Source organism: Acipenser ruthenus, chromosome 15 (genome assembly GCF_902713425.1).
Source record: "Acipenser ruthenus chromosome 15, fAciRut3.2 maternal haplotype, whole genome shotgun sequence".
Taxonomy (NCBI): Eukaryota; Metazoa; Chordata; class Actinopteri; order Acipenseriformes; family Acipenseridae; genus Acipenser; species Acipenser ruthenus.
The window spans coordinates 2799494-2820339 of record NC_081203.1 but is presented as its reverse complement, the minus strand read 5'-3'; the positions used below and the strand labels follow the sequence as shown (position 1 = coordinate 2820339).

The window sequence follows — 20846 nt, the reverse complement described above, 5'->3', positions numbered from 1 at the left end:
ATTTTGCAGTTCCATCTGCCTTTCGTAACCCCCCACAACACTGGAACAAGCTTGTCTTGTATTCTGTTTGCCTTTTCGTTCTAGAGGGTACATTGGGTATGCTGTTTCTTCAAACTTTAATGCACCTTTTCCCTTTCTTCCCTGGTAGTTTGCTGTGGGCAGGTTCTGAAGGCGGTGGCAGCAGATGAAACAAGTCAAGGAGAGCTCATTAAACCGGGTCTGGAAACCGGACAACAAGGTACAGCCGTGTCTCGCTGCAGAATGCGCACTGAAGCTGATCGCAGGGCTGCTTTTGCAATGCTAAACTGCATACTGCTCACCATAATAGAGTGAGGTTGTTTTAACGACTTCCGCGCCACAGGATCTCAATGCCCCAGCACATACATGGGAACTTTCATTAATACATGCAGGTTAAGAAGTAGGACCCACTGTTTAAATGTATAATAGACCATTCCATAACTTTCAACAGCAAATCATAAGATACATAGTATTGCAGTTATAGAAAGAAGCATGCATGCATTCGTGGGGGTAGAAACCTTTTGTTATAAATTCATGCATACACGTATGTTATGACACACAAAGGCTTAGCGATACGTTTAAACAAAAGAAACCTTTATGACAACTGGATGCCAGTGTAATCTACTCCAGAATGCTTCTCACGCTCTGTGCATTCTCCTACGCCTGCTGTGATCATAGCCTTCTGCATTGCACAGTGCAGGAGCCTGACGCTGCTCAGTAGCATTGCACAGTGCAGGAGCCTGACGCTGCTCAGTAGCATTGCACAGTGCAGGAGCCTGACGCTGCTCATTGGCATTGCACAGTGCAGGAGCCTGACGCTGCTCAGTAGTATTGCACAGTGCAGGAGCCTGACGCTGCTCAGTAGCATTGCACAGTGCAGGAGCCTGACGCTGCTCAGTAGTATTGCACAGTGCAGGAGCCTGACGCTGCTCAGTAGTATTGCACAGTGCAGGAGCCTGACGCTGCTCAGTAGCATTGCACAGTGCAGGAGCCTGACGCTGCTCAGTAGCATTGCACAGTGCAGGAGCCTGACGCTGCTCAGTAGCATTGCACAGTGCAGGAGCCTGACGCTGCTCAGTAGCATTGCACAGTGCAGGAGCCTGACGCTGCTCAGTAGCATTGCACAGTGCAGGAGCCTGACGCTGCTCAGTAGCATTGCACAGTGCAGGAGCCTGACGCTGCTCAGTAGCATTGCACAGTGCAGGAGCCTGACGCTGCTCAGTAGCATTGCACAGTGCAGGAGCCTGACGCTGCTCAGTAGCATTGCACAGTGCAGGAGCCTGACGCTGCTCAGTAGCATTGCACAGTGCAGGAGCCTGACGCTGCTCAGTAGCATTGCACAGTGCAGGAGCCTGACGCTGCTCAGTAGCATTGCACAGTGCAGGAGCCTGACGCTGCTCAGTAGCATTGCACAGTGCAGGAGCCTGACGCTGCTCAGTAGCATTGCACAGTGCAGGAGCCTGACGCTGCTCAGTAGCATTGCACAGTGCAGGAGCCTGACGCTGCTCAGTAGCATTGCACAGTGCAGGAGCCTGACGCTGCTCAGTAGCATTGCACAGTGCAGGAGCCTGACGCTGCTCAGTAGCATTGCACAGTGCAGGAGCCTGACGCTGCTCAGTAGCATTGCACAGTGCAGGAGCCTGACGCTGCTCAGTAGCATTGCACAGTGCAGGAGCCTGACGCTGCTCAGTAGCATTGCACAGTGCAGGAGCCTGACGCTGCTCAGTAGCATTGCACAGTGCAGGAGCCTGACGCTGCTCAGTAGCATTGCACAGTGCAGGAGCCTGACGCTGCTCAGTAGCATTGCACAGTGCAGGAGCCTGACGCTGCTCAGTAGCATTGCACAGTGCAGGAGCCTGACGCTGCGCAGTAGCATTGCACAGATGTACAAGCTGTGAAGTGACAGTTTTTGTATTTCATTGACCTTTTTTGCAATGTGGGCCGAGACCACTGGAGTTGAATGAACTTGTCCTTCCTGTATTTAAACCAGTTTTGTTGTGAATTTCTCAAAAATGTGAAGATCGGTTAATCAACAAACTAAATATTAATAAAAAAAAAGTCTTGGCTGAGGTTAAGTTATACAGTACGTGGTTGACGGTTGATTCTGCAGGTTCTTTCTTTCTTTCTCTGTCACGTTTTTTTCTGTCCTGTACAAATGTATACAGACACAGTATATTAGCAGGTTTCTATCTGCTGATACAGACGCAGTTACAGTACATGCATTCAGTCATGCTCAGTGCTGTGTATATAAACGAATATGGGAGTCCCTCAGCTCTCAAGTGTTTTCAGAGCCACAATATTTCACAATAACATTTTTACTGAAGGCAGCTAGCGATGAAGCTTTCGGTTGAGAAGCAATTTATGCAAAGAGCGCTAATGTTATCGGTCACAACTGGTGTAGGGGTATTCCTTGGGGTGTGCCTCGGCTCTTCTGCGCCCCGTTTTCTAGCAGTTTCGTGCTTTTAACGTCACAGTTGAAATGTAAACAGCATCGCAGGGGGCACGATCTTTAAGTGTCTGCTGGGAAGGCAGCGAGCGAGTCGCAGCTCTGGCTTAATGAAATAATAATGCACAGCTCCAGTGGCTGTAATTTGCACATGAAAATCAGATCCTTTCCCATCCTCTCCATTTAATCTGAGGGCGATGACAATTCCTCGTCTCAGTTTACATGCAAATTACTTTGTCAAGGCTTTCCTCAGAGATTAGGCAGAGCCATTTTTTTTTCTGTAAATGAATATTTTCATGGTGCAGAGACATTTATCTGTGTTATTAAAAAAAAAAAAACTGCATTTTATTTTTAGTACAGTAGGCTTATGGATTCCTATAAAATAAAATCTCTGGGCTGTTTGACAGCTGAAACCACTGAGCCACACTGCTGCCCAGTCTTTCACTCCAACCGCTAGACCACACTACTTCCCAGTACATCAGCACTAACAAGGCTGAACTACTTCCCAGTCCATCAGCTCTACCCGGTAGGCCATACTGCCTCCCGGTCCCTATGCCTTACCCACTAGGCCACACAGCTTCCCAGTCCTGTGGCTGTAACCACTAGGCCACACTGCCCTGCAGCCCTGAGCTGAAATCTCTAATTTAGTTGAAAGACGCTTCCCTTTACCGCAGCCCATCACAAGCAGTTAGTTATAACGGACCCACTCCAGAGACAGAGACCTGCGATGGATGCCAGTCACTGTGCGACTTGCCTAAAGCAACTTCTTATTAATTTAATAAACATCCCGCAGAGACTCGCAGCTCTGTGGCGTGTAAAGATTTGCTGCTGGTGTGTGCCGAGTTCAATCTAATCGGATGTGTGCCCCACTCCACCACAAGCAGAAGGAAAGGTCTGTGGCACTGTGGTTGTGGCGTGCTGCTGCTGCTGGTGCTGCTGGAGCTGTCCTGTGCTCATGACATTCAAGAGTCCCGTCTGCTGTATAGGTTGCGCGCTGCGGTTTCATTTCTGCTGTAGCTCATGCGTTTTAACTGTCTGGATTTATGAGATCAATATGTGGTCTACCAACGACAGGACCGCACTCTTCCGAATGCTAGTCTAGTTATAGAGAATATTCTCAAAAGAAAAGAAAAACAGCAAGTTATAAAAAAAAACCTGAAGAAAAAAAGGCATTTTTTTTGCCCAGAAGCCGTAGGAGTTTTGACATCAAAAGTACAGTAAAAATGTAAATTATATTCCGTTTAATTTTACTTCTTTTTTAAAAAATTTTAGTTATACTTTATACCAGCAATGGATAAGCAGGTAGTTAAAAAAGGAGCCTCTCTTGTCTGAATTGTTGGCTCACAGTCCACAGGGAGTTCCCAGCACTGTTTGCAGACTCCTCTCCCTCTCCCTCTCCCCCCCTCTCTCTCTCTCTCTCCCTCTCTCTCTCTCTCTCTCTCTCCCTCTCCCCCTCTCTCTCTCTCCCTCTCTCTCTCTCCCTCCCTCTCCCCCCCTCTCTCTCTCTCTCTGTCTCTCTCCCTCTCTCTCTCTCTCTCTCTCTCTCTCTCTCTCTCTCTCTCTCTCTCTCTGCCAGTGTCAGTGTGCGGAGCTGCAGGCAGAGAGCTCTCCGCCTTAAATAATTTACAAGTTGATTAATAGACTCACATGGGTATAATTATGGAAGGGAGAGACGGCAGGTAGTGTAACCAGTACAGTGCTTAAGGGAATTAGAGACCAGAATTATTAAGAAAAGAAAAGAAAAAAACAGTGTTATATAAAGAGAGCGAGAGAACCCCTTTCCAGGGCTGCGAGGCTTTTGAAGCTGGTTCTAGAGGAGCTCGAAGCCCCAGCTCTTTTGAAGTGGAAATTGGACAGTTTGGATCCATCGACTTTAATTTTTCACAAGCTCCAGGGACCCCTTATTGAAAATAAATTCTTTCTTTCTTTCTTTTTCTTTTTTCTATTTCAGTTTTTTTTTCAGAATTCATCCTTTAGAAGTCAAAATATCTATATATTACAAAATCTTTTTTTTTAATATACACGTATAGCTGCCCCAGAGCCAGACTGACACTGTGCAGATCTATACATCTAAATGCAGCAGCCTGTGCGTGGGTGGCTCAGTGTATGCGTGTGTGTAGCTGCAATACTTTTATTGATTAATAAAAAATAAGGAATATATAGGATCATTTTTACAATACAAATCCTCACCTCAAATTTGCAGATCAATCCACAGCTTGCATTTTTTTTTCAACCTAAACTACTAAACTAATACATTAGAATTGAGCTGTGATTTTGTATATTTTAAAATCCTAATTTGAAACCCAAGTATTTCTCTGATTTCCGTTCGTATTTTTTCTGTAAACTGCAGAACAGTTTTATGTGTCTTCTTTGGTGACAGCGTGGTAGGACTCATGAAATTTGAAAGGGCTGGAGACTGTGCCTTGTGTAACAAATACTGTATCCGTGAATTTCTCCCCCCTTCTGACACATTTAAACCACTAGATGGTGATAGTGAAGTTAAAATAATGAACGTGTAGTGTTGGTTGATTTATTTATTTATGGTTTTAGTCTGGAATAACAGAAGTGGATAGCAGTATATCTTTTGTGGTTGTACACAAAAAGGTTTAACTTAATATAAAATTATTTATTTCAGGACGTTTCGGACAATGGCCCTTCTTCAGCTGTGTAGAAAAAACCCCCAAAAAAACATTACCTGTACAGGTTGAGGGCATAAAGCACACCTTCCCCTCCCAGCCTGCAGAGGGCGCTGATGGTGTGTGTGTGTTGTTTTCAGTGCCTGACAGCACGGTGCTGAAGATCCTGACTGAGCGCCTCAGTAGACTGGACTGCACCACCCGCGGCTGGGTCCTGCATGGCTGCCCTCGCAACCTGGAGCAGGCAGAGAAACTCAACAGTGCCGGCTTCACGCCAAACAGGTGGGCCTCACTTCCAGCGCTCTTCATATAGATCACAAGTTATAGCCTAGTTGTTTTAGGGCGTCTGCAACAGTTCTGAGCGGTTCGGAGTTCTGTTTCTCCTCCAATTGAATGGGAACATTTTTTCTCACTATTCTCACTATCACAATCCATTATCTGATCCTGCAGAACACTAGTAAGCTTCGTTTGACTACTTCCGCGTACCAGAGAAATCACGACACACGCAGGGATGGGAATCAGACTCCTATTACATAGCTGTTTCACTGATTCCAGGTTTTACTATGAGCTTGATTAGCCACAGTGTACAGGTAACAAGCTCAGGTGTGCTTTGCTAAATTCACAGTAAAACTAGGAAAGGATCGGGTTTTTGGACATTGTAATACCTGTGCTTTACTTTCAAGAAACATTAAGAAAACTGTTAGCAGACCACAACATTACCAGCAAAGGCAACACAAAGGATCTGGAGCAAAACCCGCACAGCACAGCTGTCCTGATACGATAGCGCATTGGTTAGCATTATAGACAGGGGATATATATACGACTTGGGTCTCGAGTGACATCAATGCAGCACTTTTCACCAGCGCTTAACTCATTAAAAAAACAAAAAAAACAATGTGCATACCAATATGGAAAATAAAAGCTTGTTTTAAGCATCGCAATGCTGCGAGAGACTCTTAATGGCTGCAGGCAGTTTATTCGCAGCATCAGCAGCGTGGCTTGGAAAAAGAAGCCCCTCCGGCCACAGCTTTAGCCCTGGGAATTGAAGCAGAAAAGCAGCCTGATGATCTCGGGTCGGCTCTAATTGGATCCTGGATAAATAAGGACTCCGGGGGACTCCAGTGGGACCTTTCCAGAGATGCATCTGATTGAAACAGACAAAAAGAACGAAGGACAGAAAGTTGCAAGTGGAAAAGCCTCACGCTGGAGAGCCAGCTCAGACCTCTGGACAGTAACTGAGTCCAGTGACATTCTACCACAGGTTTCCATTGTGGGAATGCGACTTGATATTTTCTGCATGTCGCACATTGAATAAACATAATGCATTCCCAACCCCAAACCGCTGTATACATACTGCTTTGTAATTACACGCGCCAGCCTGGCCCTGGAGACAGGATATCACAGGGCTGACTGGGGTTTGTGCGGGATGTGCTTGAGAATCAGGTAGATGGTAAATAAGATCAGCGAAGAGCTGTATGGAAGACGGAATTTTCACTGGGATATAAGGGATCTGCGTTGAGTCTATTCAGTGGTATCTGGGATGGGACTCTCTGATTGGGGTCTATTGAGAGGCTTATGGGATTGAGTCCCGAGATTAGGGGGCGATCGAGAGGTATAGACTGAGAATAAGGACCAGCTAAGCGGTATTACTGGGGGCCTTTCCCTCGGTGTGGTTAGGAGGGTTAACAGGGATTTGCCTGTTAGTGCAGAGGCAGAGTTCTGTGGATAGCGGAGAGGGCAGCGCAGGTTAATTAGTCCATTACAGGGAGGCTCAGCCCAGAGCTGTTTAAACAACGAGGTGCAAGCTGGGGCTTAGTCCTCATTACTCCAGCTAAAGGAGCACCAGCAACCCAGCGAGCTGCCATTTACAGGGAGTTTGTCAGGCGTGGAGGAGAATATTCATCACAAGAGAATCAGGGAAGGGGGAAGGGGGGCGGATCTTGGACTTGTCAGGATCTTTATTATCACCTGAGCCAAGCAGTGCTCCGATTATCCGAACTACCTGAGCAGGTAGGTTCAGATCTCCGACTCAGATTACCCAAACTATCTCAGCCCCTGAGGATCTGATCACAGGCTCAGATTATCAGAACTGCCTCTGGAAGCTCGCCTGCCTTGGTGGTGGCACGGTGGTAGGTGCGCAGAGCTGGGTATCAAAAACAAGGGCAATAGGTTTGACTACAGAGGCCAGGGATTGGACAGTATAGGCTTGAGTCGTGCTTACAGGGCAATGTGGCACAGCTGCCAAATACACTACATTTCAAACACTGCTTCAAACGAAAAAAAAAAAAAAGCTCCACCTGAGTTCAGGATGGGTTAGATCTCAAAGCGCACGTTCCTCTTGTAATCGTAGGCTTGCATAACAAGCACAATTATTTTTTTTCTACACCCAGGGGCCCTAGAACAAATTCCATTTTGAACTCCAAATAAGATACAGTAACCTTTGCACTTTTCAGCCGGGAGTGTGGGTTAGCAGCTGCTCTTGCAGGCTGGATGCCGCCCATCCACTGTCGTCCCAGAGGCTCCACAGTATTGATATAGCAGATTCAGAAGAGATCCGTCTGAATTGTGATAGTTCAAACTTTAAACAGAAGCTCCATTACAGCACTCGGGGAAAATCAACATTGCCAACTAAGTCACGCGTTGGTGAGCGTCGGCACGTTAATATTGAGAGGGCGTGGGCTCGGTCCTTGCCTTGGATTGGCTCAGCTTTGAACCTCACAGTAGTGCATAGGATAGATAGGCTGTGTGGTTAGGTCTTAAAGTCGATCAAATCCTACACACATGGTCGTTTTATAAAATATATCAAAGTTATAAATCAGTATTTTAGGCAAATGAATAAAGCCTAAGGTTGGCGCTGGAGCTACTTTGTAGAGTAGCTTGTAGCGTTTATGACGCAGCAGAGTGCCGCTAAGCACTGTGATTAAGTGTTCGTCTATTGCAAGCCTTTGATCGTCCTGCGGTTCATGGGCCAGTGCTTTACCGGTCTGGCATGAGGAATGACTCAGCTGACTGGGCAAGCTACCACAGGCCTCTCACATAGTCTACACCACACTCTCCACCACAATGAGCATACAGCAACAGACAGCTCACTCAGCAGGAATGTATGAATACCATCTAAAACAATGCCAGTACTGCTAGTAGTGGCAAATACTGTGGGAAACCGTACTGTTTGTGGACTATGGGCAGACAGATTTCTTAGTAAAGAAGTGAACCTTACAAGTCGTTTGCCCATAAAGTAAATGACCAGTGGGCCATAAAGTGGGCCAGTCAATCCAGCTGTGAAAGCGTTCTAAAATCAAGGGCATGACTCTGACCAGTTTACCCTCCTTCACAAGGAGGTCCACTGATTCATAGTGCTGTAACAGTGCCCTATGACTCTGCATAGTATTGGCAAAAGCCTGTAACCTTTGGACCCACACCAGATGCCCACCTCATCCAATTGGACATGTCCGCACTGCGACCCTAGCTGCCCCCTCTCTCTTTTATTAACAATAATTAGACTTGTCGAACTAATAGAGGGGAATCAACTCTAATTACCCTGCGGAAAGCCCCAATTATACCATTAACATCCCTCAGTGTGGACTTAATGGCGAGAGACCTCATTTGCATAGCATTAGCTTAATTGAGCCGGAGGGCTGTGGTCTGCTAGCGCTACACAATGGAGAGATAATGTTACTGATGGGATGGCAATGGTCGGGTGGCAGCGATTTTAACTGACAGCTTTATTAATTAACAGCTATCTGGTTACTTGGACTTTAAAACAGATAAATAAATAAATCAACAACACAGCGGTGTGCCAACCCATGTGGTGCAACGGGCCGCTCGCCAGGAGCTGGGGTGCGTGCCTTCAGAAGGTCTCTATACCCATTGAAATCCGCTCTGTAATCTGCCTAATTGTGGGTCTTTCATATCCTCCAGACAAAACACTTCTATCACGCCCAGCCATTAAAAATGAGAGTTGCTGCTTTACCTATTTGTAATGAGTGGCAGGCTGTCAGGACGCTGTGTTAGGTCCTTGTCAGGTCTCAAGACAGACCACAGTTGAACCTGTTAAACCTCCGTCCACACCCTGATAAGCCCACAGTGGAATGGCCCTCCAGGACAGTGACTGGACACCCCTGGGTTAGAGCGCTGGACTTTGAGTAGCTTGCTAACGTCCTGGTCCGGCAGCAGTTTTGAACAATATCCCAGAAGTAGTTTTTTTTCAGGAATATGTATCCCTTAGTACCATTGCAGCCTTTAACTTCAGCCCAAAGTGTAATGCATCTTAAAGGTTAAACAAAGAGCACGCTGGTCCAGGGGCTGAGTTAAGTCACTGTGTAATGCTCTTGTGCTTCTGTCACTTCCCACAAACCTTTTTTGGTGTGGGAAATATCCTAAGCATAAGAGCCAGGTTGGAAGCCACGTTTGTTCCTTTCCCCCCTGCCTCAATTCAGAGACGGCTATACTGACATGAACATCAGGCATCAAGACTGTCTATCAGTCAGCGTTCCGCCTCTCTGAAGACCGTGTTTCCACAGCGGTGCTAGCATGACCCCTTGACGAGGACATCCCTCGCTTGTTAGTGGAGGCTTTGAATGCGGCTTTAAATAAACCAGGTAGCCAGAACCGAGGCGCTTTTGTTATGGAAAAACCGCCATTTGATCCTATTAAAAAAAAAAACAACAAAAAAAACACACACACACAAAAAAGTGCCTTTAGATAACTCCCCATCAGATAACGAACGCTGCCTGTCCTCCGGTTTCCTTCTTTGCATACCTGCCCGCTCCCCTTTCAAAAAGCCGATCAGTCATTTGGAGATATTAGTAATGAAGCTGAGATGGGTCAGGGAGATGCGGGCTCTGTCTCTGAGCCCGGGCAGTACAGTCACAGACCCACCATTATTTATTGAACCGTGTTGTTGATATTGGGTTTCATGTCAAACCACTGAAGCTAAAGGAGTGTTGCAGTAAAGGATCGTTCCAGCTACGCTGACGCTGTACGAACAGAGAGCGATATGAAATCCTAAATTCAGTGCAGAGTGGTGGTCAAGGGGGGAAACAGCCCTGTGCAAGTAAAAGAACTCTCTACTGCCATCCTGCTATTTGCTATCAATTCCATTTACGCAAAGTGTGTGCTACATGCAGCAGGTGTTTCTTGTTTATGTTTTGTCCAACCCCATCAAGCCTGAAGGATCGGTCTAATTAAGCTCATGCTGGAAGCTGCGTGGATCAATCTCAGTGTCAGGATCAATCGCAGGTAGACTGCGATGGGCAATCAATAGGTTAAACCTGCCCCCACCACAACCCCCTCTTCAGCTAGGCCGCTGTCGGAGGGGAGAACTGATGGCAGCCCGTCCTCCCCTCCCTCTCTCCTTCTCTCCTTCCCTCCTACCCACCCACAGCCAGTCTTTAACTACACTGCAGCTTGGCTGGGCTCCTGCTTGTTACAGCTGCAACACGAGTGCAAACAATGGAAGTCTTTGAGAACAATGAAATATGCATGGCTATCCGTGACAGTCAGATAAAGTAGAACAATTAGCTGCGTTATCCTAGAGAGTCGTGGGCAATCGGCAGCTTTACCCTGCCTCCCCTCCTAGCTATGTTCCCTCTTCCCTCCCTCTCTCCTCCCTCCCTCTCTCTCCCCCCCTCCCCTCTCTCCCCTCTCTCCCTCCCTCTCTCTTAGTTAAGTGTATTTTGTGTGTCTGTATCCCATCAAATCAAGCAACACTTCCTCTAATTGGCTTATAAATAATAGAGCCGGGCCCGCATTATAATTTAATCGCCGGTAAACATTGCAGGGGCCCTCTGTAAAGAATCTATCTCTCATTAATTTCTTAATTTCGGGAGATGGAACGGAAGGGGATCGGATGAACCGAGCCACGAAGATCACCTCAGGCTGGGAAGGGGGGATAGTTAAAAAGAAAAATGAAGGAGGAAAGACGTTGTTAGTTCTTGTTAAAGGTTGGCAGAAATTCAAGGACCCCCCCCCCCCCCCCCCCATACAAATGGTGCAAATGAGTGACAGGCGCTTGTCTGCTCTTTCAATCATCTGTCTGAAAACATCAAGCTGTCAAGTAAACAGAACAGAGTAAATTAATTCTTATGACCACCCCTTCCCCCAAAATATATCTTTTCTTCAGCCGGGCCTATGAATATTTCATGTTGAGGGGCATAAATATTAATTCTAATAGCTTTGCACAGTATTTATTATTTATTTTTTTAAGACAAATATTAATAAAAAATTCAGGAGTACAACCCCCAACCACCCCATTTCCCCCTTTTCCAAACACTTCAGAAACGTGAGGCTGAGAGCCAGCTACCTGTGACAACACACACACACACACACACATAATTATTGGTGGAACAGATCAATAGACAGACTTGACAGGTATAGACAGTACAGGCAAAGAGAGCAGTCATTCACTGAAGAAGCCCAACTCACAAGAGCCTGGGCCTCAAGTGACTTCTCCAGGAGTGGAAATAAGACAATGGTCTCTTTGATCGTCAGTCTGTATCCCACACTGTTCAACCCACATGAATATTTACCAGCGAAGATCTCACTGAAATGACACATTTAGAAGGCAAGACTGCTTGTAAAGGCTTTGAAGATGTTAAAATGTTATTAGCTTCAAGCTACCCTTCTTTCACTTTCCCATTGCATTCATCATTGTTCAAATTGGTTGTTACCAAGTACTTTTGATAAAACAAAATAGATATATTATTTAAGGTGGCTTGGTACAGTTTTTAAATTAATCTTTCAGTCTTCCCCGGACTATGAAAAATAGTTTGTGTCTGTCGGGATAGGCAAGGCATTGAAATCTTTAGGAATTTCTAATTAGGCTGAGATGAAGTTTGTTGTTTATCATTGTATAACAAGTTAACGTAATGGTAACTGAATGAATGACAAAACAGACACATCAATCAGGTGTGAGGCATGGCAATTCTTCTTTTCATCTCTTCAGGGTGTTTTTCTTGGATATGCCTGATGAGGTCGCTGTGGAGAGGGTGACTTTCAGAATGACCGACCCTGTCACAGGCCAAAGGTAAGACAGGATGATTTCATTTATTTTTTAATGAAGCGGTCTTAAACTGGTACTGCATCTTAAACAAATACCTACACCCCAAAACCGTACAAGGGTGCACAGGCAGATAATGCTCTCCTCTGCTCTCCTCTCCTCAGGTACCACTCCTTGTACAAGGCGGCCCCCAGCCAGCAGATCCAGGACCGGCTGCAGGTGAACCCGCGGGACTCAGCTGAAAGTCTGCAGCGGCGTCTGGACCTGTACCGAACCAACCTCCCGGAGCTGCAGGAGCTGTACAGCGACGCCATCTACGTCAACGCTGACCAGGACCCCCACGCCATCTTCGAGTTTCTGGAGAGCCACATCGTCAACCGGCTGCCCAAGCCCCTCTCCCACAGGTGGACTCCGAGCCCCTCGGACTGAGCCGGGCGTAGGGACTGACAGGGAGAGGGCAGACAGACGCGCACGCAGAGCTTATTCCACTCCGGTATGGTCTCTTTGCTACAGCAAGGCTGTTTAATGCAAAACACTTATTGTTTGCTGTTAGTATTTAACAAAATTTGAGTTAATTTGTAATTACTTTGGAATTCCAGACACTGCTTGTAAAGCAAATAACCAAATAAACAAAATGTATACAACTTGGATTTAGGTTTTTGTACAAAAGTGTCAAAAGCACGTCCAACCTTTTCTGTCAACTCTAGCGAGTCACTGTGGAGGCACTGCTAGATCAAGCATGTCCAGGACAAGCCCTAACTCCCACAGGACAGCAGCTCTGCCACTGCGTTTACTGTTCTGTTCATGCATTTGAACCACTTTGCCCACCTACACAAACGTTAGCCTGCTTTCTGCCTGCGTAGCTATTCCCCTATTCACCAGAACAGAACCCTAGTTAATTAGAAGTTTGTTGAATTAATGTAGCAGTAAAACGCAGGCTGCTCTTGCCTTGTCGTGGGTATGTATTAGTTCCACCTCAGTGGTCTCATAGACACTGCAGCAGCTCCACTCTGGTTATTGACATCTCCCCACTCTGCTGCACGCAGTCGCGGGTCAGTGGCCATCTCCCACTGGGCCTGGAGAGTTGAGTGTAACGGTTAGAGGAACGTGTTAACAGCCTTGTTCAACTCCCCTTAGATAAGCCTACAACCGACTTAATTACTGCAAATGAGTGACAGGATATGCATGCCTTTTGAATACTTAAATAAAAAATGATTCATTTAAAAAGATAAAAAAAAATGTTTATAGGAAATCTCTGTTGCTGTATTAAATTATATATATATACACACATACATATAAAATATGTTCTTAAACCGAAAACTGCCTCCCTGCTCTTTTGCAATCCTGCTGTAATTTATGTATTAGACAAGGCTGGGTTTTTAAATAATTTGGGTTATCTGATGTTTTAATAATTTAATGTTGAAATGTCCTGACTGGGGAAACGTTTCGGACTTGGGAGAAGAAATCCCCTTCAAATTGCAAGGATTTATTCTGCATTACAGTCAAATGGAAATTTAACCATGACATTTAGCAAAAGTGTTTTTCAGAAGCATTACTATCCTAAGGTATTACTATCCCCCCTCCAAACACGTGTGATCTTGGAGCTTTGTTCTGAAAGGACTGATCGCTACACCAAAGCGCAAGATTTAAACCCACCGGGTTCCGTTCAATTGAAACAGTGACAGCTCTAATCACAGCACTGTTTGAATATTAACAATAAAACCGAATCTGGAACGTTGCTTACGTTCTTCAACCAACGCGCTCTCTCTATCCAAGCCGTTCCATTGACAAGCAGAGGGAGGGGGGTCTTTTTTATTTTTATTTAGAAAAAAAAATCCACTACAATTTCAGTGTACAAAAGACTTACAAAACAGAAGCTTATTTACAAGAACAAAAGAAAAAAAAATTCTTGACAGACATAGAGTGCCAGATGAAGAATTGGATCCCTCAATAGCAGAGCTGCAGGACAGTTTCGCATGCCTGCAAAGAGCACCATAACATTGACGGGAAAACACACATTGAGTTTACATACCAGGAGGGTGCTGTGGGGCCACATGTGATTGTCACTGTTAGAAAGGGTTAGTATTGCTGTCCAGTCCACTGAACTGGAGCAGCAGTGGTACTCAACATTCCCATAGCCTGCTTCTCTCGCTCTCTCTGTCTCCACTGCACACTGGATAAACTGAGACAGGGTATCTATGTTCACCACGGCCAAAACAGTACCATTAATCCTATGAGAATCTCACACATTTTTATTTCATTTTAACGGCAGAAATTAATTTTTATATAACACCACTGTCTGCTTAGCACCAGGCAGAAACATAGCTTAAATACTGGGAATCCTATTAAAAAAAAAAAAAAAAGTTAATATAGCTACACGTTTGTGTTTGTTTTATTCCATTTAATTTACATGAGCTGAAAAATGAGACCGCGCAGCGCGTGCATCGAAAAACTGCAACAGCCATGAACCAACCTTGTGTAGGTGTTCACACTTTACATAGCGCCTTCTGAAACTACACTGTATCCTACTCAAGCACGCCTCATCAGCCTAAATTTAACAAACCACACAATCCACACTGTGTTAGACTGTCACCAATTGACACACTAATGATTACAGCTTAACACACCAATTAACACATTACAATTACAGCTGAAAAGTGACCACAACTCCTGTACTATCCAGAGGGGAAAAGGGTAAAGATGGACATTTAAAACATCACGTTTAGCCACTTTTGACAGCCTTTTTACGAACAAGTGTCCGCCTTCACCCTTTAATCCAGCCAATATGTATGGTATTTGGCCATCCTATTGTAAATGTAATTCTTTGATATAGGATATTCCATGAGCTGCAACATTGCAATCTCATTAAGGAGGCGGCTGTGTGGTCCAGTGGTTAAAGAAAAGGGCTTGTAACCAGGAGGTTCCCGGTTCAAATCCTGGCTCACTCACTGACTCACTGTGTGACCCTGAGCAAGTAACCTCTGCAGCTGATGCACAGTTCGCACTCCCTAGTCTCTGTAAGACAATAAACAAATAACAATAAAAATAAGATCATTCACTTGGGAATGGTCATAAACAAGTGGGCTTCACTGCCTATAACAAACACCTTGTCCCCAGTCCACTGCACTATTAAAAGACCCTTTGAATTCCTGTTGACGTATTTACAGCTGTGAGAGTGGTTTTACTCTCCAGGGTCCAAAGGTACACTGCTGTCGTGGAGCCCAGGCTGCTAAGCTCTTTGTTGTAAGATCAGTTAGGGGAGTATGAACTTCATGTCCTGTACGGCAACGCTCTCCCAAGACCCGTGTTTTTCAGCAGGGTTAATTGTATTTAACAATATGCGCCATAACCCCTGTAATTAAAAATAAAAGGCTTGCGTCTGCCGTTAGGAGCTGTCCCTCGTTATGGGGGAATCTCATTAAGAACCCCAGGAGGTTCCTTACATGCATTTTTTAGTTTTGTATATATGCAAAGCCTCAGCCGATCACTAGCTCATATAAATTAACCAGCACTCTCATTAAGTATTGGTTCAATTATATTATATGATATATACTGAGCATCAAAAGAAACGTATCATTTATATTTGGATAAAATTCACTAGATGTGATTGAAAAATGACACACTCTGTTTTAGATCAGGTACAGTGACTTTTTATTGTGCTGATTAACAATTGACATCATGAAGATGCTGCAAAATGATCTGTCGATCTTGGGCAGGTGTTGTGACTCTTGGTCTCTCGGTTCGTGGGCTGTCATTGACAGAGTGTGTCTGGTTATACCGTCTCACCAGGTTTGAAATTGCTGGCTGTGAGCACCCAAGACGGCGAGTCACAGCACGCTGCCCTCGTCCAGCCTCCAACATGTCGATCGCACGAAGGCGCTGCTCTCTTGCCAGACGTGGCATATTGTTTTTTTTCTGTGATTTTCTTTATTGCTTTTATTCAAGCTTGCAATTCAACAGCTTATTCAACTGCATATGCTTCAGTCACAGTCAGTAATGATCGAGTGCTTAAAAAGAAACCAAAAACATTTTCTCAATGTCTATCACTTATATGCTTTATTTTTTTTTTTTAAATAAATGTGTTATAATAGTGATAGGTTTCTTTTGGTGCTCATATATTTTTAAAATATTCACTTTTGTTTTTTAAAGGGCAGTTTTGTGCTGATGAATGATAGGGTGGTGGACAACAATTACAATACTGTGTAGTCTTTTTTGGAGCCCAAGTGAAATGTAATATTTGTCAATATGACATTCTAGTTCAGCACAGATCCTTTAACATGTGAAGCACTGGCTAAGCCCGTTGAACACTAAATGGTCCATTGCCATTTCTAATCACTATATTGATAAAGGGTAAAGCACACAGATGTTTGACAGGTCTCAATCACATACAGAACACTTACACACCCCTTCATGAACATTATACAGAATCTACTTTCCGTTTGAGCCGACAAGGAGAGGAGAGGAGAGGGTGGGGTGTACAGATTTCTCAAACCCTTGATCATCACACTTTCTGCACCAGAGTTCTGAACTGGAAAGTCGAATTACCCATAACTTACATTGATGGGATTTTTAATATATATATATATATATATATATATATATATATATATATATATATATATATATATATATATATATATATATATATTATATATATTTTTTTTCAAACATATAAAAAATAAAAGGGCATGTGGCAGTTAAACTGTCTGGACAGGAGGTTGGTTTTCCAAAAAGCAGAGTCTCTCCCACAGCAGTCCCTAAAACCATACAGGAGTCCTTTAGTTAGAACAGCGGGGAGTCACAGAAAGTGCAAGGTCCTTGCAAAATCCGTTTTATCCAATCGGGGTCTGGAGAAAAAAATAAATACTAATTCAACATTTGAATTATTTTAATACAAGACGACTTTCACAGCAGTTTCACCCATTCCAGGTTTTACTACGAGCTTGAGTAGCCACAGTGTATAGGCAAAAAGCTCGGGCATAGCTTACTTAAACTTACAGTAAAACCAGGACTGAATTAAACTGCTATGCAACGGGAATTTCAAGCCCTGAGCTTTGTATTTTTATATATTTATACTGCTTCCATATACTTCAGAAGAACCTACTTGACTAGTGTACATTTAAATATTTCTAAAAATAAAAAAAGCAAAAAAAATAATGGTTTCAAAACATTACACTACTGAGAAACTCTCCAGCAATTACAAAAGATTACTTTGGTATGAGACATAATGGGATTGTCAGTGTATAGTGTATAGCACAAGCGTTTAGGTCCAGTTAAACAGTTTGTAAAATAGGCTGGCCCACACAACAGAGTAACGGAAGATCCTTACCATCAGGGACGGGATGCCTGGCTATGCTGTCTTGCAACAAACACCTTCTGTAAGACAGCGTCTGACAGGCCTGGTATGACAGCACGCACCTGAAAGAGAACATGTTTCAAACACCGAGTGCCGTGCCTGCGTTTGATGTAGCAGCGCTTCTAAAGGGAAAGCCTCAGCAGCCGAGACGCCTGCCTGAGACTGGCAGAGCTACAACAAGAACATGACGTCCCGGCTCTGCAAAAGCAGGGACGCAGACTCAGGGACCAAAAAAAAACAAGAAAAGGAAATCAAACAAGTCAGTACGCTTGCGTTAATTTTCAGAATCAAAATGTTTAGATTTTCCCAGTCAGCTTGGGATCTGAACGTTCAAAATAAAACAGCGAGCTTTCCAGCTCTGCTTTTGAGGCTTGGATACAAACCTAGGCACAGCTGAGGAAGTCCCTACGTCTGCAGGCTTTCATATCAAACAGCAGCTGATGTTCCCACCCCTAAATTAAATGTAATTTATACAATGCCTCCGAATCCGACTGCTTGAAAATCCTACAGTGTTAATGCAATAATACCTGACAAAAAGGGAATAACAGACCAGGCTTACCCAGCATTATTAACCAATTAAAGAAGAACCCGTTCTCTTACTGAAGGGATTTAAGTGAAGCAGCGCGAGTTTACCTTAGCCACATATGTCCGTTGGAGCAGACTGCCTGCCTACGGTCTGTGAAAGGCAGGACTTCCTTACAGAGGCTGCAGTACTCTGGAAACGTCTGCTTATTCATCTTCTTGAAGATGTGACCAATCAGCACCTGGAGACAGAGGAACAATTAAAGGGCAAAAGGCCCTCTTACTTGGGTGCAGTTACTCCAACTCTATACTCGTAAAGTACATTAACGACTCCTTTCAGACTTGCAATACTACCAATACATAATAATGCTGACATTTAACGCACAACACAAAGCTGGTGTGTGCACTTTGGCATGCGAGTATAGTCCAGTAGTTTGAAGCATATTATCTGCAAGTAAATAAGTACATACATGAATGAATAAATAGAAAGAAAGGAGTTCCTCTTCTCACCCTGGCGGCCCTGTCCTCATAGGTGGGGTCGCTCATGAGGAAGTCGCAGACTCCCCTGGTGGGGATGCTGGTGTTCTCTGTGATCCAGGTGTGCAGGTAGACCTCCCCCAGGACCCTCTTCATGTGCTCCCGCGTGAGGTGGGACTCCACGGCCTCGATCCAGGCAATGATCTCACTCATCTGCTCCTCCGACACGCTGTCCTCCTGACTCTGTCCTCCCATTCCCTCTGAGGTGGAGGCTGTGGGCTCCTCCCCGTCCTCTTCCTCATCCCCCTCCACCTCCTCCTCCTCCTCGCCTCCTCTCCCCGTCGACCCCGCCGAGCCCCCTTCCCTGATGAAGACCTTGGAGTCTTCGTGCGAGGGCTTCCAGCGGGCTTCAGAGGGGGCTTTCTGGAGGGACTGGTAGAGCACCCTGAAGAGGAAGAGCTTGAACCTCCAGAGGTAGGTGGAGCCCGAGGTGTGCACCTTCTCGTCCAGCTCCTCCTGTAGCATGGAAGGGATGCGCTTGTCCCTCAGCACCTTCCAGCGCACCAGGTCTACCAGGTCGGCCTGCTTGAAGAGGTTCTGGATGCTGGACTCCAGGAGCTCAGCAGCAGCCTCGTCGGGGGTCTTGAGGGTGACGAACTGGACCCGGTAGCTCCGACTGACCGGATGCAACCCGTTGGTCAGTCCCTCTGTGGTCACCAGGGCCAGATACGCCCCGTTGGGGCTGGTGGTGATGCCATGCGTCCGCCGACCAGCCACACCGTCGGGCAAGCGGATGAGCTCCTGCTCAAACATCACCGCCAAGTCCGTGAAGATCGGCGTCAGCTTTTTGACGCTGCCATCCACCGAGGACGTGTATATGGCGCCCCCGTATCGGCTGGCAGTCATTGAGGTGATGGGCGTGGAGTGCAGGCCCGTGACGTGAGAGTTATGGACGTTCAGGCCGGCTTTGGAGATGAGGAGGAGGCACCAGAAGAGGTAGGAGCCGCGGGCGGCCACCACCAGGCTGCAGCTGCACTTCTGGTAAGGGTGGTAGAGGGAGATGCACTTGATGTTGTGCACGGGGATCTGGTCTGTCTCCTGCCACAGCACCACGGGCTGCCGCAGGGTGAAGTAGCCCTTGACCGCTTTCAGGTTGACCGGCAGGATCTTGACGGGCCCCACCGAGCTGCCCACGATGAGCCCGCTCATCTTGCGCCCGCTGTGCTCGTACTCCCACCACGCCAGCACGCTGGGCGCCGAGACACCCGACTGGATGGTGTTGCAGGACACGATGGAGTCTCTCCCGAGGAAAGGCAGCTGGAACTGCCAGACCGCCACGTCTCCGTTCTCCAGCAGCACGGCCAGCAGCACCGTGCCCACGTCCTTGCACTCGTTGTTGGTCTGGACCTGCTGGGTGGTGCAGACGCTCGACCACTCCATCCGGACGGGGCACTGCATGCGGTGCCGCCTCTGGAACTCGGGCAGGTCCTCCAGCTCCCCGCAGGGAGCCTCGGCCCCCGACAGCTGGTAGGATTTCTCCTCCAGCATCTCCCCGTACACCTCTGTCAGGTTCACCAAGGAAGTCCACTGGAGGCGGTTCAGGTTGCCATGGATGGTCAGCTGGTTGTCCAGAGTCAAGGAAGCCAGGAGGCAGCGGCCGTTGCTGTCGCAGCCCAGCGGGGACCAGCTGGTGTACTTGAATCCGCGCTGGGGCGTCAACGCCCCTCCCTCGGGGTTCAGCAGCCGGTCCAGCATGAAAGGCTGGCTGACCGTCGGGTCCTTGGAGTTGGCGAAAATCTCCTTGATCTCAGCCACCTTCTTTTCAGGGCCCACCTGCAAGAAACACAATGCAGTTAGAGCGATTCTTACTAGGACCTGGGGCATTCACACCACCGTCACATTGAACTGCAAGTTCACAAATCAGTTCTGAACCTCCAAAGGCATTACAATGGAGACCCCAGTACCATTAGAAATGATGCTTTACTGTGAACAGTTACTACGCCCCCATGTGAGCAGAGTAATTATTACTGCACTGTGCCCTTTGTTTCAGTTGTGGTTATTACTTCTCCCTTACATGCATTTCAATCTCTCACACGCAATACTTTGTTATATTGATTTCACACATGTAGTGGTGATGGGTGCAGTGCAATCACAGGTCTGGTGCAGTAGTTTTTGTGCAGAGAAGTCCAGGTATTCATGCATAGGACAACATTGTTATATTGTTAACAACTACAAATAAGACAGACAAACAGACAGACAAATTAGATGGGCGCAGTGTACAGATCAAATGAACATTTCGTCCGAACCATTCAAATAAAACCAGGTAATGTTCTGTATAATTATTCGTGTTACAACTAGAAAAAAAAAAACACATTTTTATTTTAAAAAGCATAA

The 20846-nt window shown here is 45.9% G+C and overlaps 2 protein-coding genes across 3 annotated transcripts in view; one reads left to right on the top strand and one right to left on the bottom strand.

The window, feature by feature from the left end:
• The window catches only part of LOC117397014 (adenylate kinase 8-like), a 29613-nt gene extending 16872 nt beyond the window's left edge, over nucleotides 1-12741 (top strand). The window contains exons 10-13 of one of the 2 annotated variants that reach the window (XM_058986817.1): nucleotides 149-238; nucleotides 5241-5382; nucleotides 12044-12124; nucleotides 12262-12741. In XM_058986817.1, coding sequence (XP_058842800.1) covers nucleotides 149-238; nucleotides 5241-5382; nucleotides 12044-12124; nucleotides 12262-12526 — 578 coding nt within the window. In that variant the 3' untranslated portion in view covers nucleotides 12527-12741. The remainder of the gene's footprint in view (nucleotides 1-148; nucleotides 239-5240; nucleotides 5383-12043; nucleotides 12125-12261) is intronic. The other variant, XM_058986818.1, reaches the window with a different exon arrangement.
• Nucleotides 12742-13082: 341 nt separating this feature from the next.
• LOC117396746 (general transcription factor 3C polypeptide 4-like) lies at nucleotides 13083-20532 on the bottom strand. The gene is made up of 4 exons (XM_058987208.1): nucleotides 20527-20532; nucleotides 18486-20285; nucleotides 18087-18217; nucleotides 13083-13173 (listed from the first exon to the last, which is right to left on the bottom strand). Exons 1-4 carry the CDS (start codon nucleotides 20530-20532, stop codon nucleotides 13083-13085), a joined length of 2028 nt encoding a protein of 675 aa, XP_058843191.1.
• Between the last annotated feature and the right edge of the window lie 314 nt (nucleotides 20533-20846).

Excerpts from the sequence above, each read along its gene's own strand:
- LOC117396746 (XM_058987208.1), bottom strand. Across the intron at positions 18,218-18,485 it reads ATGAGGACAGGGCCGCCAGG|GTGCTGATTGGTCACATCTT; the intron begins GTGAGAAGAGGA and ends CTCTGTCTCCAG. Across the intron at positions 13,174-18,086 it reads AACGGACATATGTGGCTAAG|GCCCAGTGGGAGATGGCCAC; the intron begins GTAAACTCGCGC and ends TCAACTCTCCAG.